Source organism: Neopelma chrysocephalum, unplaced genomic scaffold (assembly GCF_003984885.1).
Source record: "Neopelma chrysocephalum unplaced genomic scaffold, ASM398488v2 Primary Assembly neopelma1_74, whole genome shotgun sequence".
Classification (NCBI taxonomy): Eukaryota; Metazoa; Chordata; class Aves; order Passeriformes; family Pipridae; genus Neopelma; species Neopelma chrysocephalum.
The window spans coordinates 5404524-5432509 of NW_020897735.1; the positions used below are offsets into that span (position 1 = coordinate 5404524).

The following is a 27986-nucleotide window of genomic DNA, read 5'->3' on the forward strand; positions in this document are numbered from 1 at the left end:
CAGGAGGGGACGCAGGTCATTTCTCCTCCTGTCCCTCCCCACTGCACGGGTGGGGCACGTGGCTCAGGGAGCGCTGAGCTTGCACCTCTCTCCTCTCTCCCAGACACCCCCTCACCCCTTAATTGTGTTCCCTCCACCCACTGATGATCCCTGACTCAGCAGGGTCCCTGGAGGGACAAGATATCCCACCAGCCTCTTGCAATCAGGTCCCAAATCCCAGAGCAAACACAGCTCTGGGTGGCCTTGGCTGTGATCAGCTCTCAGGTGTGGGGGTGGGAGGATGAACCAGCCAGGGGTGCGGGGAGGGATCCCCCGGCCTGGGGAGGGCATGGGGCACCCTGGCATTAACCATGTATTAAATTGAAATAGTTGGTTTTGGAGTTTTTTTAAATCCACTTGGTTTCTGTGCACACTTACTGATTTATAAAGGTGTTTTGTGGCTAAATATCAACCTGTGCCCGAAGAAAGCAGCTTCTTTCAGCATGTGGGATGGGGCTGCCACAGCAGCCGCCCAGAATTCCTGGGGCTTTGGACACCTCCCTGCCTGGCCTTGGACCATAGAAGGGAGATTGCCACATCCAGACATTGTCCAGCCTCTGAAGGTCCAATCCTGCCCCAGCATCTGGTCCCTTGGTCAGCAGGAGCAGGATGTGGCCTCTTTGCACGTAGTGAAGGTAGAGGCTGTTCCCAAAACACTGTTTCAGTCCTAGTCCCTGGTGTGGGATGGTGGCAGTGCACCCAGGTGAGGGTGCTGTGGTCCCATCACTGGAGCCTGCTCTTGCTGCACCTGTGTGCAGGCACTGAGATTTCCCCCAGAAGTCTCTGTCCTTTGGGATGGGGCTTTCCTGTCCCTCAAGGCCAGGTCTGTTGTTGGTCTGGGGTGTCCTGGGCACGTGTAGGGGGGAAAGGTGGGTTTGTTCTGTCCCTCCTGCCCACTCAGGCTCCTGCATCTCCTGATAAAGCTTCAGATAAATCCAATAGTAATTCAAATAACTCTTGCTGGTCCAGGGAGGAAAGCCAGATGGTTGCAGAGCATTGGCTCCCCTCTGCCCCCCATTTTCCAACTCCTGGGGTCCTCCAGGGGAGGCTGCTGATGAGGTCAGGACTGGGGGAACGTGGAAGGCAGCACCCAGAGCAGCCATACAAGGGCTGGGACTGGGCACCTGCTCCATCCCGGCCGGGGGGCAGCTGCCTCCTCCTGTTCTGCCGGGTATCCCGCGGGCAGGCGGAGCACAGGGCCTCTCCCGGGGACCAGTGCCCATGGGGGACTGTCCTGCCGCGGCTCCGCCTGCCCAGCCCTGCTTATAAAGGAGGAGGAGGATGCTCCAGGCACCGGACCGGAGCACAGAGGGCAGCCGGACACCGGGAGTGGGTGAGTGCAGGCATGGGATGGGAGGGAGAGGGAAAAGGGGGCCTTTGCCTTGGGAAATGTGTCCCCTCACCCCATCTGTCCCATTTCCACCCACTCACGGGTGTCCCTCACCCCCTGGGTGCTGGAGCAGGGCAGTGGGGTTCCAGCCCCTTCCTAGCGCTGTGCAGGCTGCAGTCAAGCCCCTCCTAGCTCAGTTTGGGGTGGGGGGTTTCCAAGTGAATCCCATTTCTCTGAGAGTCCCCTCACCCACCCCAAGGGAGGGCAGCTGGGACCTCAGCTGGCACCACTTTGTGCCCTCCCCACTCTGTGCTGGGGATTTTGGGGGGCAGGATGGGACCTGCACAAGGTGGAGGAGCGATGCTGAGACAAACCCCAGCACCAGTGAGCACATCCCTGCATGCCTCTGCTTCACGAAACCCTGGGAAGCCTGTTCCTGCCCCTCCTGCCTGCCCCTGCCCTTCTCCCTGCCCCATCCCAGCCCGCAGGCAGCATCTCAGCAGTTCTTCCAGCCCAGCTGGCAAAGACAGTTCCTTTCTTTACCAAAGTTTCGAGCTTTTTGTTCTCCTCCGTTTTTTATATATTTCTTTTTCCTTGTTTTTAAAACCGAAAGCCCAGTGTTCCTTTGGAGCAGGGCAGCCAGAGTTCTCTCTGGTAAAAACCAAACCCTGCCCCAACTCACACGGAAATTGCTACGGAATAATAATAAGGGCTGAGAAAGTCCCGCCGTGTTCCCCTTCACTGAGCTTTGTTTGCTCTGATTTATTGCCACCTAACACTGAAACTTCGGGGCTCTCCCTTCCTGGGCAGGCGGGCTTGGCACGAGCCCCATTTCCAGAGCAGGGAATGCTGGTGGCCCCACACCCTTTCTGGGATGCAGGACGCGTCTCCAGGGCAAGGTGCCCCCGGGCACCTCTGGCATTTTGTAGGCAGTGGGGACATGTCTGAGCAGGCAAAAGTTGGAGGTGTTTCCCTAAACCGCTGCTGGGCCACTCGTGGAGCGAGCGTGCCCGGTCTCAGAGGTGCTTAGTCAGGCTGGCAACCACCACAGCGATGCTGGTGGCCACAGCAGGGATGGGTTTGGGGGGTAAAGGGAGGAATTAGTTTCGAAAGGAGCCGCTTGGGCTGGGCCCTTCTGGGAACTGCGACTGCCTTCCTGTAAATGCCCCGGCGAGGAAGGCACGGCTGAACCTCCCTGGGCAGGGACCCAGCTCGGCACGGCCACGGGGCCCCACGAGCAGGGAAACGCCGGTTGCTCAAGCCTGGGCACTGGGTGCTGCCTGCGTGGCAGCCCGACGGGCACGGGCAGGCTCAGGGAGCCGGATGCAGGTTATGGGGCTGCCAGACCCCCTCTGCTCTCCTCAGCACGAACCTGGCGGTGGCCGGGCAGATCCTGCTCTTGGGTGGCTCCAAGCCGTGCCCCGTGAGATGCTGGCAGGATGCGGGTGCTGGGGCACACCCCGGCATAACCACATCCCTCTGGAAGAGGTGCCGGTGCGCCAGCCAGGAGCAGCCCAGCAGGGCGCCTTCCCTGCCTGCAGGAGCAGGATTGTGCTGACTTGGCAGCGGCAGCAGCATGAAAGTTGCTCAGGACAGGAATTGGTCGGCTCTGCCATCCGCCTACCCCGGCCAAGGGTCAGCTGGCATCGCCTCTTCCTGGGGCCTTGGGATTCACAGCCTGGCCCTGGGGCCACAGAGCCCCTTCCTGCCCGGGATCTCCATCCCTCCACCTGAGCTCCAGGCGTCTTCCACCGTCTCCTGTTGTTGTCTCAGATCCTTGATATCCTTGTCTGGAGGGTGAGGGGCAATGAATCCCCACGTAGGTGTTTTGTGCTGGCAGAAAACACAGGCAGCGTAATCAGGACAAATGTACCATAAGCATTAATTAGACTTGGGGCTGGGCTGGGCTCTGGGGGACAGTTCCAAACCCCTCAGCCCTGCAACCATGTCACGCCCAGCAGTGCCAGAGGGCACTTGGGGCTGAGGTGGTGGGTGGCTCTCTGCAGAGGCCTGAGATGTGCTGGGTCGTGCCCGAGCAAGGCATTGAGCTGTGCCTTCACCATGGCTGGGTGCCTGCGCCTGAGTTCCAGCCCCCTGGCATTGCAGGGTGCTTGCAGAGCGCAGGGCAGGCTGCTGCAGGGGTGTCAGCATGGAGAAAAGGTAAGAGCAAAGCAGCTCTGATGGGTGCCCTGGTGTCCTCCCGTCGCCCAGCCACCATTGGGTGCCCTGGCTGGTGCACAGGCAGGGTGTCCTCCCCGGCTGGGAGCTGCAGCCTGGATGTGGCCATGCTGCTGTGGCTTTTCCTCCTGCTCCCAGCCCTCCCTTTGCTCCCTGCAGCCCCAGGAGGGCTCTTGGTTCAACTGATCCTTCCTGATGGCTGCAACAGGGGCTGAGGGCATCACAAACCCTTTTTCCTTTGCTTTGTCAGCACTATGGCTCAGTCCAAGGGCACAGTGGTCCTCGCCTACAGCGGGGGCCTCGACACCTCCTGCATCCTGGTGTGGCTGAAGGAGCAAGGCTACGATGTTATCGCCTACATGGTGAGCTCTGTTCCAAACCCTATCACAGGAACCCTGTCCCTGGGGCTGGGGGTGGAGGGGGTGCTGAGCTGCAGTCTGGGGACCTGGGTGGGTGAGAGGGCTCCTGGTGTGTGTGTGGCTGTAGTGGTGATCCTGGTCTCACTGGTTAACCATTGCCCAGCCCGGGTGTTCATCTGTTGAGTTGATTGTGTGGCACAGCCTGTCCCTGCCAGATAATGACCCTCTGCTAATGAGGGCAGCAGATCAGGGCTTGGCAGAGGGGTGCATGGCCATCTCAGGGGGGAACCCCCCTCCTGCCCACCCTGGGTGGCCTCAAGCCCAGCCAGCACAGGCTCTGTTATGCCTTGCGTGATGCCCTGTGCCAGACTGGGCTTGCACTCGGGTTTTGTGGTCTCCTTTTGCATTCAGTCTTGGTATTTTTTCCTCCTTTCCAGGCTAACATTGGGCAGAAGGAAGATTTTGAAGCAGCACAAAAGAAAGCGCTGGCACTGGGGGCCAAGAAGGTAACAGTGTCCCTCCCTCCGGGGGCTCTGAGCTCCCCCTGCTCCCTGGTGGGGGGCCAAGCCCCGGGGTCTCACATATCCCATTGCTGGGAGGAGGGACAGCGCCAGTGAGAAATCCCTTTTCCAGAGGTTTTGCACCAAAGCCTTTTAGCAGCATCCAGGAAAGGGGACACAAAGGGTCCCCAAATCCCTAGAGGAGTGGGTTCTCCCCTTAGCCGCCCTCCCACCAGGAAGCTCCCTCTGTGCCTGCAGGTTTACATCGAGGATATCAGCAGGGAGTTTGTGGAGGAGTTCATCTGGCCGGCAGTGCAGGCCAACGCGCTCTACGAGGACCGGTACCTGCTGGGCACGGCGCTGGCCCGGCCCTGCATCGCCCGCAGGCAGGTGGAGATCGCCCGGCGGGAGGGAGCCCAGCACGTCGCACACGGGGCCACGGGCAAGGTGAGGGAGGACGGGGGCACAGGGCAGGGATTGGTCCCTTGGCCAAGCTCTGGGTGCACGGCGTGTTGTGTGGGTGCTCTGCAGGGCCGTGCAAAACTCAGCCGTGTTTCAACACTTCCTTCTCGCTTCTGGGATTTCTGTGCCCGATTTCGGTTCCCTCTCCCTATCGGGAAGGCTGGGGTCAGAGCTGAACACCCTGTTTTCGGCAGCAGCTTGAAAATGCTGCTACAGACTGGGGCTGTCCAGGCCAGGAGCCAGCTGGGACTGAGCCAGCACCCTCCGTGGTGTTTAGGAGCATCCTGGGATACACGCGACTGTCCCAGTCCCTGTCCCGGTCCCTGTCCACATTCCTGTCCTCAGCTCTGGCTGTCCCGGCCCCTGTCCCCATCCCAATCTGTCCTGGTCCCTGTCCCCATCCTTGTCCCCATCCTTGGCTCTCCCGGTCCCTGTCCCTATTCCCGTCTTTATCCCGCTTGTCTCGGTCCCTGTCCCCATCCCCGCTGTCTCCACCGACGCAGGGACGACACTTTGCCGCTAGAGGCAGCCAGAGACCGCAGAAAGGAGATGCTCGGGGCCAGTCCCTGCCCCGGAGAGGGGGAATCCCCCGCGGGGAGCGTGGCGGGGGCGTGGAACCTGCGAGCCGTGACCGTGGGCCACCCCCAGCCCCTCCAGCCGCTGCCCGCACGCTGCCCAGCCCAGGCAGGGACACCTGGCGCAGGTGAGGGCTCAGTGGGTGAACCCAGGTCGTGCCCAGTACCTCCTCCCCCCTTCCCACGGGGACCCAAAGCGCAGCCCGTGCCCATCCTGGCCCAGGGGCAAGGCGAGGTGACCCCCTCAAGGTGTCACAGTGAGTTTGGGGCGGCTGGTTTTGGGGTCCCCAGCTATGGCAGAGGACCTTGCTTAGGAGGGGGATGTTCGCTGCAGCCGGGAGGCTGTCGAGGTTCGTGCCAGCACCCAGGAGATGGGGCAGAGGGGCAGCTGGGGGGGCTTTATGACCGAAATAATTCTCTCTCCTCCTGCGGTGGGGTCCCTGCACCCCTTTCCTGTCCGTCTCACCCATCCCCAGCAGCCCCCACTAAACGGTGCCGTGGAGTCACACACCCACAACGAGATGACGTCCCCTCTGCTCCCGGGTGCCACCAGCCGTCCCCGCTGGCTGGGACACCTTCGGTGGCTCCTGCTTCCCAAGCCATTAAGCTGCGGGCACGGGCAGGGACCGACCGCGGGTAACTCGACCCGGCTGCGGCGTCTTAAATGGGACCATCTGGGGTGTCCCCGCTGCCGGAGCAGATGGACGTGTTTTGGGCCTGTAAGGGAAATGAGTACTTTGGTGGATGTACTCGCCTGAGTGTAATAGTCCTTAGGGAATTCCCAGGCCGGTTGTAAATGTATCCTTCAGGCCGGGACCGACAGGAGGGAAGGGGGGCTCTGTTTGCCCCTTGGTGCGGGTGAAAAATAGGCTTTGGTGAGTGCTGTTCCCTTGGAGGTGCTAATAATTCCCAGCCTCCCTCCTCACCCCCTCCTAGCTACCTGGGCTCGTTAGCTGTACCTCATCAGCACGGGCCAATTAAGGTAAAGGGAGGTTCAGAGATAATTAATTATGAGCTACTGAATCCTCCTGCTCACCACGGTCTTTTCTCCCACCTTCCCCTCTCTCTCCATGCGTCCTTTGATGCCTTTGGGGCAAAAATACCTGAATCTGGGTTTCTGTTGGTTCAGCTTTCAGGAGTGTCAGCCCAGGGCAGAGCAGGGCTTGGGTGAGTCTGTGGTCAGCCTGTCTCCCTTGGAGCCTGGTGAATGAGCTGCACAGGGATTTTGAATGCCCAGCTAGCAGAGCTTCAGGAAAGGTGGTTTGGGGTTAAAACAAGCCATGGAGAGGGATCTGGAGAGACCTCATGGGACAGAGGATCCTTGCCCACCGTGCCTGAGGTCTTCGGTGTCGCAAGGGGAGCTGTGACTGAAGCCAAGCAGCATCTCAGAGGCTGCATGTGTCTGTTGTTACACACATGTGCACCACCACACGTGTGCACTGCCACACATGTGCTCACCCAGCAGCCCCTGAGCCTCTCAGCTCCCTGGACAAAACCCTGGGGCTGTAGCAGAGCTGGGAGCTGCTGATTTGTCATCTGCACTTTTAATGTTCCTGCTTTTTTTTTTTTTTTTTTAAATTTCCTGCTAATTTTGCCGTTTCTTTCACCAAATCCAAACCTGTGTCCCTGTCAGGCAACATTCCTCTCCTGAGGATGCTGTATGGCCCTGTGTGAGCTGGCCCAGGAATGAGATCTTGTCCCCCATCAGTGGGATCAGGGTGGGGGGCACCCACTTCCCAGCCCGCCCTAGTGAGGGGTGACTCCTCAGCATCTCCCATTCACTTTTCAGGGCAATGACCAGGTTCGGTTCGAGCTCACCTGCTACGCCCTGTGTCCCAAAATCAAGGTAAGGCACCTAAAATCATCCCATCCCTGGGCTCCTGGCCTCTCCCCAGCTGGTAGGGAATTCTGTTTTAACACCGAGGCAAGGGGCCATGCCTCACTTTAACAAGCTACCAGCTGCACACAGCGACGTTTTGGCATTTGAGGGGGCTGTAATGATCCTTAATTGACCTATTTTTACCCCAAACACCACGGGACCACAGAGGAAACAGCATCAAGGCAGCTGCTGGATAATCGATGCTGCCTGTTTCCCCCCTGCATCCAGTGCCTGGTTAGGGCCAGGGGTCTGGGTTACTCCCCCCTTGTGCTGGAAGATTAAATTTCATCTGGGGGACCAACACCCTGTGGATCCTGTCTCCGAGGGGCAAAGGGGGCCCAGGGGCTACAAGAGGGCTGGGGGCTTCTCACCTCATGCTCCTGCCCTCCCACCAGGTTGTTGCACCGTGGAGGCTGCCCGAGTTTTACCAGCGCTTCCCTGGGCGCCGGGAGCTGATGGATTATGCCAAGGTAGGAGCTGGTGTGGTGTGGCCGTGGGATGCTTGGGGAGGCCACAAGATGCTCAGGGCAGCAATAGATGCTCAGAGTGGCTGTGGAAAGCTCAGGGTAGCTGTGGGATGCTCAGTGTGGCCACAGGATGCTTGGGATGGCCACGGGATGCTCACCATGGCTTGGCAGGTGACAGCAGCAAGCCCTGCACAATATCCCTCCAGCACCACACTGGAGCCTTCTGGTTGGGGTTCCCTCCCCCCCCAGCCTCTATTTTTTTTTTTCATCCTTCCTTTTTAAAAGCCCCATAATTACCTGGCTATTAATGGTAACCTGCTTTCCAAGGAAACGGGTCCCAGCTCCCTGACTTAAGCAGCAGACAAAGCAAACACATTCACCTTTGTTGTGCCTTCCTTTTTGAAGTACAAGTTACAATAAAACATATTAGAAGTTTTGCATCAGGTTTTTATGTGCCCACCAGGGTACCTTTCTTTTTTAAGCGACTTCATGGAAATGCTTGACAACTCTGCTCAATCAATCAAAAGGGAAAAGGCAGCTCTGTGCATAAACCAGAAAATTGCTTCAGTTTTTAAATAGCTGCCGTGGAAGCTGCCTGGGTAATCTCTGGGAAGGCGAGGTGTGGAGCTGGAGGGATGTGGCGTGGGGTGAGGAGCCCTCCGAGCCCATTAGGGCCGCCAGGAGAGGGTGGCGTGTTGAGGATTGTGTTTGCCATCTGCCGTTGTATTATGAAGGGGCGAGTTTACGAGAGCTTTCCATATGTTGCCAAACAAATTGTCAAGTAGGGGAGTTATTAAGAGCGCCGCGGTTTTATTATATGGAAAATGGAACACGTGTTTTGGGTTTGGGGGGTTTTGTTTTGGTCGTGGGGTTTTTTTGTTTGTTTGGAAGGGGGAGGGTGAAAGGGAAACGAAATGGATTGGGGCCCAGTTCCAAGAGGAAAGGTTGTGGGGTGAGGGTTCCTAGTACTTCTCAGTCTCTGGTTATGTTTAGTGTTTAAAAAAAAAAGGGGGGTTCTCTTCTTTTTCATGCTCGGGAGAGGGAGATGTGTGGCCAGGTCCTTTGAGCATCTGCATGTGCTTACCTTGGTGCTTGAGGAATGATATTTGGGGCTCCATTGGTACCAGGGAAAGGGAGGATCCGTGTCACTGCAGCACATCTCTTGCTGCAGTGGGGCTGGAGCCAGCTTTGCTCTGGCAGCAACCTGTGCCAGTGGCTGCTTCATCCCCACAACCAGCTGAGGCTGAAATAACTTAATGAGAAGGGGGAAGCTCTCATGGGTGCTGCTCCAGGATGAGCCATGGCCACAGGCAGAACCAGGTGGGACAGAACCTGAGAACAAGATCTCTCTTTGGTTGTGGCACCTTTGGCTCCAGCCAAGGCTGCCTGGGCTCAGTAGATGTTGGTACATGGGTCTGGACTTGGAGGATCCTCTTTGAAATGGAGTGAGGATGGGCTGGGGAGCGTGGGCTGCCAGGAGGAGGCAGAGGGCAGAGAGGGCTGGCTGAGAAAATAAATCAGCTGGGGCTGGTGGCTCATTATTCAGGTCGGAAAGATACATTTGTATATCTCAGGTGAGATGAGTGTGCCAATGGTCTGTCTCCTCTTCCAAATAACAAGTGATAGGACGAGAAGAAATGGCCTCATGTTGTGCCAGGGAAGGTTTAGATTGGTTTGGACATTAGGGGAGTCCCAGGGGGTCCCGCAATGGAATTGTGGTGTGGGACCAGCAAATCAGGACCTGAGGCAATGTACCCCCAGGATCAGAGCTGAGTCGGCCCCTCTGCAGCCTTAGGAGGTATTTCAGAACCTTGTTCCCATCTTGGGTGATGGATTGAGGACTGTGATGAAACAACCACAAACATTTCCTTCCCCTCTTCCCGGCAAACAAGGAGCCTCTGCTCAGCCCCTGCTCCTCTGTCCCTGGCCAGGCCCTTGGCTGATGTCCCTGGTGTGATGACACTGACTTGCCAGAACACAGACACATCAGGGCCCAGTGGGAGCCCAGAGCTGCCATCTCCACCCCTGTCTCCCTGTGGCCATCCCACAGCCGGCACATCCCATCTCCTCATGCCAGCAGGGTGGGACACGTCCCCGCTGGCTCCAGTTGTCAGCCTGCTCCCGTCACCTCTCCTGCTAATTCCCCTGCGTATTCACCTCGTCTTCACAGGCAATTTCCCCCATTGAAATGTCAGTGGATAATTGAGCACACCAGTGACCTTGTTAGGGAGCCGGGCTCGGTGCAGCGCGTTGTGCCGGGGAGGCAGCCAGTGTGGGGCCGCCTGTCCCCTGGCATGGTGGGCTCGGGGTGCCCGGGCTCGGGGGGACACCTCCACAGCTGCTTTGCCATGTGTTTGTGCTGCTGTCCCCTCATGGCAGAGCATCAGTCCTCCAGAGCATCCTGTGGATGTGGGGATTTGTGTCCTCGTCACCTCCCCTTGCTAAGCAGCCCAACTGGGAGAATCATGGAACATCCTGAGTTGAAAGGGACCCACAAGGATCACTGAGTCCAACTCATGGCCTTCACAGGACAACCCACTGTCCCACCACGTGCCTGAGAATGTTGCACCATCTTGGACCTGGACCTAGGAAAAACACAATGTCCATGCTGGTGTCCCCATTGCTGGGGTTCATGGGGTGCTCTGGGGTCCCTTCTCAGCCTGTGGCAGGTCTGGGGCAGCCCTTGTCCTCCCATCCACACAGTGTCCCTGACATCCCCATCGAGGTGGCCCTTGTGGTGGGAGCCGATGCTGTCTGGGATCAGGGACCCGAGTGTGCAGCTTGCTCTGTGCTGCCTTGTTGGTGATGATGGGTTGTGCCTTTGAGCTTTTGGGGCTGATCCTGGTGGGAAATTGTGCCAGTGGGGGCTGGCATTCCCTACAGGCTGTCTTACCCCCACTCTCATTCTCTTGGCAGAAACATGGGATCCCGGTGCCTGTGACACCCCAGACACCCTGGAGCATGGATGAGAACCTCATGCACATCAGGTGAGTGGCCAGGCAGGTGGGGAGCTTCTGTGGGGTGAGGACACAGGGTCTGGGGCCCCTATCCCCTCCATCCTTCGTGGCCCTTCACACCTCCATCATCCCAGAGCTGCTCACCATGGGTGACCCCGAAACCTCCAGCCTCACTTTCTGCCCAGTTGTCCATGTCCCATGTGGCAGCATCCATCTCCTGGGCTCTCCCAAGCCTGGTTCTCCTTGCAAGGTTACTGCTAAAATGCCCTGGAGATCCATAACATATATTTACTCCCATCCATGGGGTGGTGGGAGTGGGGCTGTCGTCACGGTGGGGTTTGGGGTTGCAGTTTGCAGGTGCTACAGTGACTTCTCCCTCCTTCCCTGCCTGCTGCAGCTACGAAGCCGGGATCCTGGAGAACCCCAAGGTAATCGATCACGGCCACCCGGCCAGCGTGGCAGCCACGGGGCCGGGGGCGTCTCGTGTGTTTGCAGCCTAATTGGAAATTTCACGGCGGGGCCGTCCGTGTGTGCGGGGAGGCTCCGCCGCCCGCCCCGGCCCCTCCGCCTCCCCCGGCACGTTAATTGCCGCCGGCATGAATAGGGGAAGGGACCGTTTCAGGGTGACACTGGAGGGGACAATGTCGCGGGGCAGCAATAAAGGAGCAATTAGACAGATGAGGTGCTGGTGGGAGAGTCGGAGCTGGTGACGGAGGTTCGGGCTGGCCCCTGCAGCTCGCCCAGCCCTCCTCGCTTTCCCATCCCCGCTCTCTGTGGGGTAAAACCTGCCCTTGGATGGGTGAGGTGTTGGAGACACTGAGGGCATCCATGGGGCCACCAGTTCTGACTCCCAACGGGGCCACGAGCCCGGCGGTGGTGCTGGGATCTGCTGCCAGGTGCTGCTGGAAGCGCAGCAACCCCTCCGGCCGCTCCGAGCAGTGCTCGTGGTCCGGCCGCCCGCTGGCCCTGCCGGCGCTGTTCATGCTCCAGCGGGTCACCGCGCTCGGCGGCTACTTAAACTATCCATCAGCGCTAATTAGACAACCCGGGGAGAAGGAGGGGGAGGCAGGAGGAGAGGGAGAGGAGCCGCTGGAGCTCGGCGCCCGCAGCCGGCTCCCCGCAGCTGGGCTGACGCGTGCCTCCGGCGGGGGAAGGAAGGGAAGGTGGAGAGGGGGTCCCGCTCCCCCTTTGGTGCCTTCCAGAGGGGTGTCTGTGGGTCAGGCTTTGCAAAGCCGGGTTCCCGTGGAGCCTCCTCTCCTCCAGGGGAGCGGTTGGCACCGGGATGGGTGTTCGTGCCTCTAGCTGGAGCTGGCAAGGGACTGACCCGCGCCCGTCCTGACCCACCCCTCCGCACCCAGCGCCTCTCCTCTTCTCTAGCGGAAGACCTCCAGTCCCCAGGCTCTGCCAAGCCCGCTTCCTTCCCACAGCCAGCTTGGAAAACGGGGCTGACCAGTGCCCTGACCCCGTCCCCGAGCATCCTCCGCTTGGGCATCTCACCCTCCAACAGCGCTGGGAGGTGACTTCCCTGAGCGCGGTGTCACCACTGTCCCCTCCCCGGCCCGGGAAGCAGTGCTGGGCACCTGGTGGCTGTGGCAGGATCCGAGGTGCCAGGCACGGCGGGCTCCCCTCCCCAGACCCCCGGGACCTGCCAAACGCAGGGATTTGAAAGCAGATGGTTGAGCTATTTTCTGCCTCTGTGAGGCCCGATTGAAGGGCAATGAGGCAGCTAATGCGGAGAAAGATAGAAATTTACTTGCTTTAACTTCATATGGCACTCTGAAAGAGTTCATTCAGTCCCGGGCACAACAATATCAGCCGGATGAATAAACCATTTGCGGCATCGATAGCTCTGCATCATGGTTTACTTCATGGACCATTTGCTTCCAATTTCTTCTCTTCTTGCCCCGTTTTTCTTGCTTCTTTCTTCCCCCCCTCCCTCTTTCCCTTTCCACACACTCTTCCTTTTTTTTTTCCTTTTTTTCCCCCCCTTTTTATTTTTTTTCTCTCCCCTTTAAAGATGACATTGCAGGACTAGCCCCCCTGCGGGGAGGGATAAATAGAAGGCATTGATACACTGCAACAAACTATTTGTCATTTGAACTGTGCTTTTAGGAGAGAGAATAAAAAGAGGACAGACTCACACCGTAATGATGGAATGCAAGCCAAATGTCACTTTTATTTCTATTTAGTTATTTTATTTAATAGGGGTTTTCATAGTTGGCTCGGAAAATTGGAAACTACCTGACTTTGACTTCCAATGTTTAGTAAAGAGTTTTTAATACTTTCCGGTATTTCTTCTCCCCCTTCCTCCGTCTTTTCCTTTTGAACTCAAAGTTTTTCATCATCTCTCGCAGGTTCATCTAGTTAATAAGTGTGATCAGGGCTAGGAAAGGCCAGACGATGTAAAATTGAAATCCACAGCCCGTGTAATCTGTGTGCAGGGGCACAGGGAGATGTGCCTGCCTGCCAGCGCCTCTCCCTTAAAACAAGAGAAAGGGGCAAAAATGGCATAAAATGGGAACTGAGGGGAGTTTTGCTGCACCGTATGCTTGGCTAGTTATGTCTGTATTCCCGGGATTTGGCTGTGGATGCTGTTGGGATGTGCACTCCGGGGCTTGGGGTGAGGCAAGGGGGGTACCCCTGGTGAAAAGGGGATGACTGGGTGCTTGCAGTTTGGGTGGGCTTCTCTCAGGTGCTGGCAGTGCTCCAGCAAATATAAATATGTTTGGAGAAAAATAAATGGAAGTTTTCACTAAAATTCTTACTGCCCATCTTTGAAAGTTTTAGACGAAAACTTCTGTAGAGAAATTAATTTTCCTTCTAAAAAGCTTAATTTATTTTTTTTTTAAAGCAACCACTTGGTTGGATTTCGGGGGGTTCTTTTCCCTAGCTTGCTTTATACCTTGTCTTTTTTTACCTTGCTGGAAAGGAATAGAAGGGAGGAAAAGGGATCTTGAAAGGTCCTTTCTATCCCAAAGCATTCTATGAAGTGAGCAGGAGAAGAGCTGTGCTTTAAAAAGGAGAGGAGGAACAGGGGGTGCGTGTGCCAGGCAGTGGATGGGTGGATGCAGACAGGCCCCCACTGCCCAGGGATTCCCAGAGCTCCAGCTCTCACCAGCTGGGTCTAGTGGGCAAATACCAGTTTGCCACCTTTTAAAAGGCTTCCTGCCTTTCCACCACGCTGCACATGCCCTGGGTGCCCTGTGCCTCAGTTTTCCCTCCACCTCCTGGAGCTGCGGATGGGTGGGGAGTCCCTTTGGAGACAGGAGTTTGCAAACACCGATCTGAAAGTATTTTGGGGTCAGCAAGTGCAGTCCCATCATGGGCGAGTGCCGAGGGGGCATGTGAAATTGCAAAGCATTTGCTCTCTGGGACGGAGAGCTTTCTTTTATTGTATTTCCCACCCCCAGCCCACCCCTTCTTCTGGCACGCACTTCAATTGCGGCAATTCACCGTCGGCGCCCGAGCCTCCGCTGGCCTGGCTCTGATGGAGATAAGATGCCTCTTTCCTATAAATCTCACAAAAAAAACAATATACATAAAGGTTGATGTGCTCTGAAATGGGTTTTTGCTTTGCCGCTCTATTTTCCCCCGTGTGTATTAACCCCGGGAGCACCATGAAAGAGCCGGTGGCGCCTGGAGCACCTGCTGGGGTCAGGGCTCCTCATTAGTTTTTTCGGTCAGCGGCGGATGAGCCCGGCCGAGGTGCGGGGACGCGCGGGCACCCGCCCGCCCCGCCGCTCGCTGCCAGCGTCCCGCTTTTCCCTGCCTGACTTGCTTCTCCGCAGCCATCCCGCCTCCAGCTGTGGGGGCGTTGGAGGAAAAGATGAGATCAAGTTGAGGGGAAAAATTGGCTGATTCTTCCAACCCCTTTGTTCCCGGGGCCCCGGTGAGCGCCGGTGATGTGCCAGCGCCTGGTCCCGCGCTTTGGGATGGTGGGGTACACTTTTGGGATGGGGGATGAACCCCGGGGAGGGGGGATTCACTTTGGGGTGTGGGATGCAGTCTGGGGATGGGAATGCCAGCAGTGTAGGCCATGGCAATGCCACTGACTCTCCTACTTCTCTCCCTCTCCCCACAGAATCAGGCTCCCCCCGGGCTCTACACGAAGACCCGTGATCCGGCCACCTCTCCTGACACCCCGGATGTGCTGGAGATCGAGTTTGAGCGGGGTAAGAGCCTCCTTGCTGCCAGACCCTTGTGCCTTGGCCCCACGAAGACAAACCCCACTTCCCAGCCGGGACCAGGGTTCCCTGGCAGCCAGAAGCATCTCCAGAGTGGGGGCACATGGGTGAACTCATGGCATCAGGGATGAGGATGGTGCTTGCAGCACACTGGGGCTCTGTGCAGAGGATCTGGTTAGATCTCAGGGGGTTGCTGGCACCCCTCTGAGAGCAGAAAGGGCTCTGAGTCCCCTCCATAGCCATCGAGGTGTAGTGGGCACAGGGTCCCTCTCCTGCAGGTTGGCACACAGGTGGCCCTGGGAACACACAGGTGACCCTGTTCAGTGTGACAGCCGAGGAGATGCTCCAGCAGGATTGGCCTTTGGTACTATGAATGTTAAATGAAGGAGACAGGGACACCCCACCACATTCACGGGGACGAATGGCAGGGCCCAGCCCCGGAGCCTTCACCAGAGAGGGGACACTGGGCAGCATCTCCCACCTCCAGCAGCCATGGCCATCCCCGTGCCACCATCCATTCTGGCAGCAGCAGCGAGCCCAGCCCAGGCTGGGGGTGAAGCCCCGCTGGGAGGGGGCACCCCCTCCCCGCCGCCAGCATCCCTGCTCCATTATAACGATCCCCCTGCCAGGAGCAGCCCCCCCCTCCTCCTTCCAGCAGCCCATTCAGCCCCTAGTTAATTTATTTGAAGTTTTAATCTAATTATTAACTATTTCAAAGGCTAAGCAGCTTTCACCAACAACGGCCCCGACAACGTCGGCTCTTCGCCGGGCGGACTCGGGCCAATACCCCGGCGGAGGATGCGAAGAGAAAGAGCCGGGGCGAGGGGAGGGCGCGGGGTGGGGGGGCCCGCGCCGAGAAGCAGCTTAAGGTTCATTATTGCCGCGAGTTACATTTAATAGCAATTTACAACTGAGTTTATAAACCCCTAGAAAATAGGGGGTTTAGAGGGAGGGGGGCAGTGGTGGGGAGCTGACAGCCCCCGTCACTAGACCGGGCTCTTGCGGGCGCCTATATAATAAAGACTAGAAAGGGAGGCATTGAGGCTGATTGGCAACTGATAGTGCGTTAAATGGTAATGAGGAGGGCAGATGGAGGGGGGATTAGCCTCCAACTCCGCACCGCTTTTCTTTGTGGGCCCCGCAGCCCCCTTGTCAGCTTCCTAATACATTTATTGCTCATTTCACACCGCTAAAGAAAAATGCCTCTTTCTATTCAGCGTTTCCCCCCCCCTCCCTCCTGGCTTTGCCCCTACCCGGCGCCCTTAAAAAAAAAAATTAAGGGGAAAAAAAAAAAGGGGGGGGGGAAGAAAAGGTGCAATAATTAATTCATGGCGGGGAGCACCCCGCCGCGGGGTGCGTGTGCGTGCGTGTGCGAGCAGCCGTGCCCCAGTGTGGGGGTCCCCCCCCAGACGCCCCCCGTGCTGGCGAGGGGGGGGGGGGGGGGGCACACATTTGTCACCGTGTCCCCCCTCCGCGGCAGGGGCTGGTGGGACAGAAGGTGCTGCGCTGTAAGACAATTGCGGAGCGTGAAATTCAATTAGTTAAGGGCCTGGTTGCAATTTCACAGGCCCTAAAAAAGAGAGAGGGAAAAGAGAGGGGAAAAGGGGGGGGGTGACGTTTTTATGGGCTTTTTTTATTTATTTATTTCGCCTCTCTCCCGAGGTGGGTCCCCCCTCCCCTCGCCTCCCCCTCGCACCAGCTTGGATATGCCTTTTTAAGAAGTTATTTAGAGTTCATATCTGTCACATCTATTTAACGCCCGTGGGATGATGTTCCGGGGGGGATCCTGACACCAGCTGATCCTGCCTGTCCTCGCTCCCTGCCTCCGCAGGTGTCCCAGTGAAGGTCACCAACATTGGGGACGGAGCCACTCGTTCCTCGGCCCTGGAGCTCTTCGTGTACCTGAACGACATCGCGTGAGTGCCACCCTGTCCCTTGGCAGCAGGGACAAGGGCAGATCCCCAGGGTACCCAGGGTGGGGTGGAAACAGGATGCTCACAGCAGGCACGTCCTGATGAGCCCAGGGATGGTGGTCAGCAGTGTGAGCATGGGATGGTCCCAGCTGGGTCCCAGTTGTCCGTAAATGCCAGCAAGCAGAGCTGGGCACCAAGGCCAGGAACACGAGGGAATAAATACCTTAGGGTGTTGCTTTCAGTGCATGAGGAGGGTTAAAAAGTCCTCTGAACCCCTTCTGCGTTTTCCATGTGCCCCAGCTGCACACTGGGTGAGGGCTGCCCTGCCCACTGCAGAGGCTGAGTCCCTGGGGCACCCCCTGCCTGCAGGGCACCCCTTTGCCACTGGTCCCAGCTCAGTCCCAGACCCCCAGCTCCCACATCTCACCTCGCCCTGCCTGCCCAAGGGGGCTCAGTGTGCCATTTGGGTGGAGAGTTGGCTTTTTGGGGGCATGGAGATGTGGCGTGTGGGTCCACAGCCCTGTCCTCTCCCTGCCTCCACAGCAGCAGCTCCTTTGGGGTTTCCTGCCCTATGCCACCCCATGCCCAGTTTCTGATGCCACTGGCACAGAACCATCCCTGGGGGTTTGCCCAAAAATACAGCAGCACCCATGAGGGCACCTGCTCTTCCTAAGTGCCATCTGGCCCCCTCAATCCTCCTCCATGCCCCTGCCTTCATCCCCCTGGTGGTGAATGGGAATGAACTTTTCCATGTAGTTCATTTTTTAAATGTAATTAAGTGGTTTTAAAATTACTTTGGCTGTTGAGAATAGAGCTGTGGCATGTCCTGTCTCCTTGCCTGGTTTGTTTTCCAGTGGCCCAAGTGCCATGGCTGCCAGGTCACTACCGATGGTCACCAGTGCTGCTCAGGAGCTGACCATGCTGTCATTTGGGGTTTGTCCCCCACTGTCCACCCCTCTGATCCACCTCTCACAGCTGCCCGTGTCCCACTGTGGAGATGGGGCTGCTGCAACCTCCCTTCTCCTCGCAGGGGCAAGCACGGGGTTGGGCGCATCGACATCGTGGAGAACCGCTTCGTCGGGATGAAGTCCAGAGGTGAGCCTGCGGTGCCATCCCTGCCCTAAAAACAGCAAAAAAAAGGAAAACCCCGGGAGGCCGTGGCTCGGGTCACCCCAGCAGCCCTTAACCTTTCCCTCCCCATCAGCTTTTGATGGAGATTTCCCTGTGACAGAGATTTTTCCCTGCTCTCTAACGATGGCAGCTGCCCGCTCGCTGCCGGTGCCACTGTTTGCGCCAGCCCTGCAGTCCCAGTGCCACCAGGGGAGACCCGTCCCCAGGGGGAAAAACACCAGGCTGTGGGTTTGGTGGGAGGATGATCCTGGAGGGTGCCAGGCTCTGCAATACCGGTACAAAACACAGGAGGCTGATGTAAGTCACTGAGGGTTTTTTTCAATAGTTATTTGATTTATCTACACATTTTGGAGGCCGTGACTCTTAGTATTGATCATCCATTGGGATCAATTCCATTGTAAACCTCTGGAGGCAGCAAGCTGCCTTGTGCAGAACTAAGTAACGAGGTGGCTCAGCTTCATTTCCCATCTCCTTGTCCCCAGTCTTTTATTTTAAATCTCGTTAATACCTAATTAGATGCTCCCTTTCTTTAAACTTGCCCTCTGTGCAGGGCAACAGCAAATATTTTGGTTAGACTCAGCCCAAGTTCTCCCTCCCCACCACAGGGCCCTTCACAAGAGCATCCACCGCAAAAGGCAAGAAACAAAACCCCAAATCATTTGATCTGGGTTTGAATAATCAAATTAAAACCGAAAGAAGGAAGAAAAAAGCCCCAACCCCGACCCGCGCACGCCAGCCGGCGCATTTGCATTCAGGATGCTGAGTAATTTGTCAAAATCTATTTTATTTTTTTTAAGAGCCACTGACACGCTCTAGTGACCCTTCCAGCATTTAATAATTTCTCTAAACCCCATTTAACTGTCATGTCTGTCTGCTGCATGACATTGCTGAGCGATCGCTGTGGTGTTTGTGCGCCGGCGGACGCGGCAGGACCGGGCGTTGTGGGGACAGCTGGGTGTGCACCGTGGGGATGAGACCTTGGGGTGGGCTTCCTGTGGGGACAAGACCTTGGGGTGGCTCCCCCACTTGCTTTGAGCAGGATCCTGCCCCTGATTTTGCTTCTTGGGATTAAGAAAAACCCCTGAGAAATCTGCTCCAACAGATGTCCTGTGGGAGAGGTGGAGAGCTGGGACGTGAAGAGGCTGGAACAGGAGAGTGCTGTGGGTACCTGCCCCACCCTGAGGGGTTTTAGGGTGCAGGGCAGCTCGAGGTGACCCCACCTCCCCACTGCCAGGAGTATTTTGGACCCCAAGTGGACTTAGGGTCAGTGGTGCAAGAGATGGGAGCTGGGTTTGGAGGAGATGATCCCTTAAATCCCAGTGGTGTGAGGTGACCCCACTGACTCAGGGTTCTGCAGGTTCCTTGGGGCAGCACAGGGACCCCGGCTCTGCTGGGGAAACTGAGGCACATTCAACAGCAGGAACTGATCCCTCCATGCTGTGCAGGTGGCAGTGAAGGTGCCTCCTCTCCCTCATCTCCCAGACCCGAGGAGTTGGAGAGGAGAAAAATTCATTTGCATTGATTTTTTTTACTAAGCTCCTAATTGAACTTCGTTAAGGCCTAATGGGCGAGGGGCACGTGGCACGCACCCGCACCAGCCTTTTAAGCCCTATTAACTCGGTTTTGCCATATTTGTTTTAGTGGGAGGAGGTGGCTAATTATGGGGTGCCAGGGAGTGGAGCTGCAGCCGGCTGGGGGGGGGGGGCATGGCTCTGCCGGGGGCTCTGGGCTGCGGTGGGAGCACGGCCCTGCCTCTCCTGCCTTTTCACATCCTCATTATCAAATTATCTTTTTAACTCCGAAGGGGGGCTAATTAAGTGAAGTAAATGAAATCAGTGGGGAGGAAGTGGGAGGGAGGGGATGGTCGCTGCCAAAAGCTGAGTGCTGCCTTCGGCTGGGGCTTTTCCTCCTCTTGGCTCTCTCCTTCCTTTTCCCTTTCCCCCAGTTGATGCACTGAGCAGATGGAGCAGGAAAGTGTAAAACCCCTTCCCTGCAATGAACACATATCAGGCCAAGCTTGGCCTCGGCCCTGGACCAGGGGTAGAAATTTGGGCAGCATTTTCCCAAGGGCAGCATTCTCCCTGGGGAAGTGACTGCATCCCCTCCTGTCCCATGAATGACGCTGGGAGTGACAGCCTGCACTCAGCACAGCAAAATTGCTTGGATGGAGGTGAAGTGACAGCCAAGGTTACAAATTAGAAAATTTTAAGTAGCAGCAGCTGTCTCCTTGGCTGCCCCCTCCATGTCCCCCCCTTGGCTCCAGTCCCCCCTTCCCCAGCAGTAATTATGGGGTGATTGAAGCATCACTGGGCTGCAGTGCTGACACCTCTGTCTTTTTCCTGTAAACACGGGGAGATGAAAACAGACACTTGGAGATGCTGCGAGTGTCACTTTGAAGGTGTCTCTTGTCTCCTCAGCAGCGGCGACGCTGGAGTGTGGCTGTCAGCTGCCCTCCCCTCTGCCCTGGCTGACACACTCTGGTCCCCCATCCTCTAGGACCCACAGATGGGCAGAACGTGGGGGTCAAGGCACATACACAAATCATCAGCCCAAATTGGCTTTAACACCTCCTAAGGGGAAAAGAGGGAATATTAATTGTGTTAGTGGTGGGCTCCACTCCATGGTCAGGGGCTGGAGGGGACATAGAGCTCTGTGCTCCTGTGCCACCACCATGGGGACAGCTGGGGTTTGGTGTTAACTCGGCTGTCTGCTCCCACAGCCCTGTCAGGACTAGGCTGCAACATCACTGGAGTGGCTGGAGAGGAGGGATTGGCTCTCCTTTGGGACAGTGGGATCGTGTTCTGTGCCTGGAATCATGGACACTGGTTGGGATGGGGTTTGATGGAAATGGCTTGGGCTGCCATGCAGAGAGGGCTCCTGTTGTCTGTGGGACTGTGGCCACTCTGAGATGGGACATGTGCCTGTGCCACTCTCCAGGGCACTGAAAGAGCAGAGCCTGGTGAGGTTTTTTGCCCTGGGGGCTCCCCTCACCCTCTCTCAGGGCTGGGGCTGGTTGAGGACACATCCCCTTCACTGGGGATGCTTTCTTACAGGGTTTCTTTGTGTGTCAGCAAAACCTTCTCCCATTCCCATTCCCACACCATAGCAGCTGCCTGGTGTTGGGAAGGGACCATCCCCACAGGCAGACAGGAGACAGGCTGATGGAGCAGCCCTGACCATGGACAGGTTACAGCCTTTCCCAACACGTGTTCCCTGCTGGACCAACTCAGTGTTTCCCCCACCACCTTTCCACCCACATCCGACCTGGACGGGAGCACTGTGTGGCCGCACCCCTATTTAAACTCCAAGTAACCACATTATGCAGAAAACAAGCCCCGAACGGCTGTAACAAAGGAGCAGCTTTCTGAAACAATTAAGCATCCTCCATCCCCAGGCCTTGTGCATTGAGGGGAAAGGGGGGGGGGGCAGCAGGAAGGGACTTGGGGGGGCTCTGCCAGCCCCAGAGGAGGTTTCCCTCCCAGCCCTCAGGTAGCCTCGTTGCTTCCCAGCGGACGCGCGGGGCTCTTTCTCGCCAGCCGAGGGGAGAGGAGGGTACTTCAGGCCCCGCGCTCCCCGTGCCTGTGCCCCGCGTCGTTCCGCTAATTACAGGTTTTCAGCCGCAGACCGTTGGGCACGGATGGGTGGGGGGGATCGGTTCCCAAACCCTGTCATTTAGCCTCGTCAGAGTGCCTCTTCAAAGAGGGGAATCTAGAAATTTTCTCCGCAAGGTGCGGAGTGGACTGTCTCGGCCCCAGCATGAATATAATGACAGATGCATTTTACGGCGAGCTGAGGCTGAATGCGCTCGACCACGGCTCCTTCTGTCAGCCAAGTCATTATTTTTTGTCATTTGCTGACAGTTTTGGTCTCATTCGTTTCTCTCTCTTTTTCTGCTTTTCCCCCTGCCTGGAAAAATGGGTAGGTATCTATGAGACCCCAGCGGGAACGATCCTATACCACGCGCATTTAGATATCGAGGCCTTCACCATGGACCGGGAAGTGCGGAAAATCAAGCAGGGGCTCGCCTTGAAATTCTCCGAGCTGGTGTACAACGGTATGTATGGTCCTTCAGCCTGGACCTGCCACTGCAGCCTCCTCCCAGCCATCCTCCTCCTCCCTTGGTGCTGCTGGAGGTTGCAGGTCCCACTAGTACATGTGCTCAGGGTTGTAAAATTCAGGTGTGGATTTTGAGGCTACTCGCTGGGGGAAGAGATGGGTTTGGGCTGAGCTCAATCCCATGCTCTGCCTGCTTTCCTGCCGAGGGAGCTCCGGGCCTGCCTTTGGGAGGCAATGCTGTCTTCCATGAGGTGATGCTCTCAGCATCTCTCCCAGTCCAGTGCCACCACTTCGTCCCAACAAACACATTTGGATGTCTCATGGGATGTAGTTCACCATCCCATTGTCCCCCCTTTCCCCAGCTCTCACCTCCAACCCGTTCCATCTCTGTCTGCTCTCACCTCAAAAGGACTCAAACACTCTGGGGTATGAGGCACCCAAGCTCCCAGCATGGCCGTCCCTGCCATGGGATTTGAAGCCAGAGACCTCTTCCCATGCCCTGGCAGGGGTGTGTGGCACAGGGGCCCCTCGAGGTGCTGGGGGCTGCAGGATGGAGGGTCTGGGCTGTGCTATGTGGTGCACAGCCCACACAGGGGCACTGCGGGTTGGGGCTGCAGGAGGGGCTCCCAGTCTGGACCAGGACAGCACTGCCTGGAGAGGGCTGGGAGCCTGGAGGGATAAGGGGACACTGGCTCACCCCTGCAGTGAGGGACAGAAATGAAGCCCCGTATCCTCCCTCCTGTGGAGCAGCCGCAGCTCCAGCTCGTGGGTTGAGTTTGAGGGGTCTCAGCTCAGCCCCCCTGTGCTGCAGGGAACAGCTCGCTGGGCCAGGAGGCTGCCAGGGCTGGGAATGGCACCCTGGGAAGGGAATCATCACTGCCCTGGGGATTGATCTCTGGATTCACCCCAACCCAGACACTGGTGCTAAATTGAAGGAAGTGGGATTAGCCCAAAATGCCACAGGTGGACTCAAACCCCTACTGCCCACACCTGGGTGCTCAGCTCAGAACTGACATCCCTGGAGACCCCACGGTAGAGAGATTCCTGCCCCCATCCAAACAACACTTCCATAGGTTCTGATTTCCTGGGCTCTCAGTTCCTCCTCCCATCACTTCTCAGGTGTTTCTAACTGCAAGGGGCTGGGATGATTCCCATGGGATCTTTCATGGGAAGATCCCCTGTAAATAACCTGACTGGCATCTTGGGCTTTGGGCAGCAGCAGATGCAGCAGGACTGGGTCAGGCTGTTTCCCCTGCACTTTCTGGTCCCTGTGCTTGTCACCTTCCCCTCTAAGGACATTCCCTCCTGCATCTTTCTCAGCAACTGGCATTTAATATCTGAGCCCCTTTGCTGCTTAAATTATATTTTAGGGCCCTGCAGGGGCTGCAGAAGTCTTGGTTACCTTTCCCTTAGATCACAGCCCCTGCCCTCATTTACACTCTGATGCTGCTCCTGTCTCTGGCCATTTTTGTTAGACTTTGACCTGGGCTGCCTTTATTTTGACTGTTTTTTTTTTAGTTGGGGCATAAACCTGTTTGTTTATTTCTAACCACTCAGTTGTTGTGCAGCCACCAGGTTAAAGAGCCACTCAGGGGATCGTGGTTTCGCTTCTCCCTCCCTACCTTTGCCATGCAAAGGCTGCTGTTTCCCTTGTTCCAAATGCTGAATCCTCAGGGATTTCCAGCATGGTCCTAGACTTCCCTGACAGCCAATCCCGAATCCAAGGAACAACCCCAACAGCACCCCTGGATCCCCATGCTGGAGGCCAGGCTTTCGAGCTCACCTTCCTTTAACACTTCATTATTGCAGCCAGTCCATGTTTTTAGGGGAATTAATGTTTATCTTCCGCCTGTTCCCATTGATCCCATTGTGGAGGGGTGGCTTTGAAGACGGTTCCATCCGGGCAGGTACATCCAGGTGCGGAAATGCCATTGTCCCATTGTCCCCCTGCCCACACGGTGATTAGGGCAGGATGGTGGGAAGGTCATTAAGGGGGATCGCTTCCAGTATCTGGCGGTGGGGGGGTTAGGATGGGGGGGATGCTTCCTCCCACCTGGAGCTGTCAGAGTCAGGATTTAAGCAGCTGGTTATTATTTTAATGTGTCTGGGGTTTACTTTTACAAGGATGCAGCAGCCCTGCATCAATCCCGATGTTCGAAGAGTTGTACCTGAGGGTGGTTACCAAAAACAGGGGTTTATTTGCCTGGAGCCGGAGGTCCTGCCGGCGTGGCAGTGCTGGTTGCAGGGAAGGGGGTCCCCAAGCCCCTCGGCCGTGCTGTGGTGGGGCAGCTGAGGGCAGTCTGTTCAGGGAGGTGGTTTCGGGGGTGAGAGGCTGCAGGGCTGTGGTGCTGTGTCTTGGAGCGGGGCCACACAGACCCCAGGGACGAGGTTGCAGGATATGGCCCCACTTGGGGGCTGGCGAGGCCAAACAACAAAAGAAATTGTTTGTTTCTTTAATGGCTTCGGCCCCGGAGCCCAGCTGGGAAGGGAAAGGTGAGAGGGCACCGGTGTTCGAACAGGGAGTGAGATGGGAGAGATAAAACCTGGGGATGACCGGAGGGCTGTGAATGGGCTCTTTCTCTCTCCACCTCTATCTCCTCCTACATCTCCCAGGCTTTGTTCCAGGTCTCCAAGGGCTTCCTGGCTAATTACCCTGCTTAGAGACAGAAGGGGCATGGGGGTTGGCAGGCAGGACCACAGCCCCTCCATGCACTGTGGTGGCCTCTGTGGCTGGCCATGCCAACGGCTGCTCCCACAGGATGTGTTTTGGGGGGCCGTGGTGCACTTGCTGTCTGGACTCAGAGGGCTTGGGGTGTTGACCCTCCCAAGATGGTAGGTTTTGAGTGATTGTTTCATACCTACTTAACAAATCTCTTAATTTCCATGATCAACCCTGAGGGAAGGAGAATGGTCCCATGGCCTCTTCTCCACCAGCTCGTTCCGGCCTCCTCTCCCAGTGGGATCCCAAGGGCCTCCAGCGGGAAGGGACCACATGAGGTTCTCTCTCTCAGAGCTTCGCCTGGATGTCCCAGCACAGCATTGCTCTCTCCCATCCCTTCCTGTAGGAATTACCCAGGGTCTGCCTCGCAGGACTTAGCCTGGGGACCACCATGGGCACCGCAGGGCACTCCAGCCTGCCCCGTTCCCACTCTGACCCTGTCTCCTGCCCGCAGGGTTCTGGCACAGCCCCGAGTGCGAGTTCCTCCGGGACTGCATTGGGCGCTCGCAGGAGCCCGTGGTGGGCACCGTCCGTCTGTCCGTCTTCAAGGGCCAGGTCTACATCCTGGGCAGGGAGTCCCCACGGTCGCTGTACAACGAGGAGCTGGTGAGGTGAGTGGGGCTTGGGGGGCCCAGGGTGGGCAGGAGTGGTGGCAGCGAGAATCCCGTCCCATCCTGTCGCATCCCGCCTTGTTGCATCCCATCCTGTCACATCCCATCCCGTCACATCCCATCCCATTCCCAGTGGCACCATCCTCTGGGCCCAGCATCCAGCCGAAGCACGAGCCATGTTTTTAAGTCAATATTAATTTTTTCCCCCTCTGGCTTTTCCCTTTTCTCCGCGTTGTTTTCTCTCTCACTCGCTCCCCCCTCAGCCCTCCCTCAACCCCTTTCAATCTCTCTAAACACTTTATAAGCCATAAATACACCCGAATGAGTTTAGATCAGTCGGAGTAAATGTCAAATTATCTTCTCTCTTTCTCTTCTCTGGCTTTTTTTTCCCCCTTTCCCTCCCCCTCAAAATCAACAGCTCCTAATAATCCATCCCAACCCTTCATTATGCTTCGCACTCTCACTTGGAGAGATTAAATGAATAAAGTATTAAAAAAAAAATAAAAAAAAAAAGAGGGAAGAAAAAAAGGGAGGATGGAGGGGGGTGGGACAGAGGAAAAAGAGAGAGGGAGAGAAAAGCAGGGGCACTTATTCTCCCTGCGTCTCCAACCATTTTCCTTTTCTTTTTGATTTCTACATCGCTGGTTTGAAAGCCTTTGAGTGACGGCGTCACAGGAACCCGAGAGAAAGCTGTGAGAGGCAGAGCTGTGTGGAAATGCCTCTGCACAGTAGGTAGAAAGTAACGTAATTATAGAGCAGGTCAGAACCACTCGAATGAGCAAAAATAAAAGCACAGAGGTTTTTCTGTAGCCCGTCAGGGGAGGTAAAATCGTTGTAAACTCTTTTTTTTTTTTTTCTTCTTTATTTCCCTCCACTTCCTTCTTTCAGGTTTGCGGTTTCTGGGAAACGAGCCGTGTGTTTTGGGGATGTAGGAGACCCGTTGGAGTTGGGATTCAGTGGGTGGCTGCTGCTCTGGGGAGGGGGATGTGCTCGGTGTTGCACCAAGGCACCGGCTGCCACAGCCATAAACCCCCACTTTGGTGCTGGGGATGTCCCTGCCCGGGACCCTGTTCCATGCCCAGGGCAGTGTCTCCTGCCCAGGATTCCATTCCCTTTCCAGGGCAATGCCCTGCCTGCCACGGGACAGGCATACCTGGGGCATGGCTCCAGGACAGGGTGAGCATCCCTGCTTGGTGCCAGAACACGGGAGGAAAGGTGATGATGTACATGAAGGACCGCATAAGGAATTTGGGGCTGTGTCTCTAGCAGGGCCTGGGGAACCTGGGAATGGCCACCAGGGTGGTCCTATGGCTCTGCTGCTCCTGAGCCACGTGCCCCTTCCCCAAGGCTGGCTGGGACGCTGCCCCGAGCCCCCCCACACCCACCTGCAGTGGATGAGGGGCAGCAGCAGCACCAGCCTGTGCAAGCAGCCAGCTCAGGGGTCACCCACAATTCTCCCTTCCCAAAGGGCAGCCCTGCTTCCCCACAGGAATCCCATCCCACTGTGCCTTTCTCTCCACAGCATGAACGTGCAAGGGGACTACGAGCCTGCCGACGCCACCGGCTTCATCAACATCAACTCACTGAGGTCTGTGGGGCAGAGAGGGACCCTCCTCAATGTGTGTGGGGGAAGCCCCCAGCACCTTTCCCCTTCCCCATTCAGGCTCTGGGGGTGCACCAAGGCCCCCCTGAGTTCCCCCTGAGCAGTGGGGTGCCACCAGCCTCCCCCAGCACCAGCCCTGCTTAATTACAGCCTTCCCCAGCACAGCCAGCCTCGCTATTTTACTTATTTCTCAGACCCCCCCCCAACTCTAGGGCTGTAAAACACGCTGCATTTACATAATGGGCTCTTAATTTTTCCATTGCCTGTTAACTGCTTTGTTCTCCCCCATCCTCGGTGTCCCCCTACTCCTCTAAGATAAATTAATTACATTATCTCGTGGGGGGGAAAAAAATAATTAAACTGTACAGGCCTTAACAAACGCCTGCTCTTCACGCCCCCTCATTCTGTTTAAATTAATTGAAAGGAAATGTGTGTTATTACTGTTAATTTACAATTAATTTTTTTTTTTTTTTAATCCCGGTTTCCAGGCTGAAGGAATATCATCGTCTCCAGAGCAAGGTCACCGTAAAGCAGGATGAATAGCAATCAATCGCACGCGAGCCTTCCTCTCCCCTTTCTAATTTCTCTAAGAAGTAGCACTAATTGTGGTGGCAATTTGTAATTGTAACTCGTCTCTCCGGAGCGGAGCCGCGGCGGAGGTGACGGCTTTGTTATGGGGCGGCAAGTGAAATCCAATAAGGGAGGGGGGGGGAAAAAAAAGGGTTTGGTCCATCGGAGGATAAGCGGGGAAAGAAATAAACCCCCAGCCACGGCCGGGTCCGGCACTGAGAGCCGGGTTTTATTCCTGCCTCGTTTGTTTGCTGCTCTGGCCCGGCGCTTCCCCCGGCCCGGCTTTGTGAAGTTGGTAATGGATTAAGTGCCTGCGAAGGACGCGGGGGGTTGATGGTACCTTGTGGTGAAGGTGGGGAGAGGGGGTCGTTGCCCCGCCCGATGCTGGGGTGGAGAGGTGAGCTGGAGGACAGGGATGGGTTAAGAGGATTTGACCCTTTTGGCTGTGTTTGA

At 56.7% G+C, this 27986-nt stretch overlaps 1 protein-coding gene across 6 annotated transcripts; it reads left to right on the plus strand.

The window, feature by feature from the left end:
* Positions 1-1315: 1315 nt before the first annotated feature.
* On the plus strand, positions 1316-27752 carry ASS1 (argininosuccinate synthase 1). Of its 6 annotated transcripts, none has more exons than XM_027687956.1 (16): positions 1350-1372; positions 3476-3529; positions 3798-3909; positions 4344-4412; positions 4665-4853; positions 7233-7289; positions 7718-7792; positions 10706-10776; positions 11144-11174; positions 14828-14918; positions 16762-16846; positions 17874-17938; positions 21897-22028; positions 25204-25360; positions 26883-26948; positions 27452-27752. In XM_027687956.1, the coding sequence occupies exons 2-16, from the start codon at positions 3519-3521 to the stop codon at positions 27504-27506; spliced, it is 1266 nt and encodes a 421-aa protein (XP_027543757.1). In that variant the 5' UTR covers positions 1350-1372; positions 3476-3518; the 3' UTR covers positions 27507-27752. The 6 variants fall into 6 exon arrangements, with proteins under 6 accessions (XP_027543758.1, XP_027543757.1, XP_027543754.1 ...); XM_027687953.1 differs by lacking the exon at positions 1350-1372 and adding an exon at positions 2918-3166; XM_027687955.1 differs by lacking the exon at positions 1350-1372 and adding an exon at positions 3048-3188.
* Positions 27753-27986: the final 234 nt, after the last annotated feature.

What these genes read in the sequence shown, in the direction of transcription:
- ASS1 (XM_027687953.1), top strand. Translation starts at nt 2,946, where the DNA reads ATGAAAGTTGCTCAGGACAGGAATTGGTCGGCTCTGCCATCCGCCTAC. An exon ending in GGTGTCAGCATGGAGAAAAG is followed by an intron (nt 3,530 to 3,797) that starts GTAAGAGCAAAG and finishes TTGCTTTGTCAG; the next exon opens with CACTATGGCTCAGTCCAAGG. An exon ending in CACACGGGGCCACGGGCAAG is followed by an intron (nt 4,854 to 7,232) that starts GTGAGGGAGGAC and finishes TTCACTTTTCAG; the next exon opens with GGCAATGACCAGGTTCGGTT.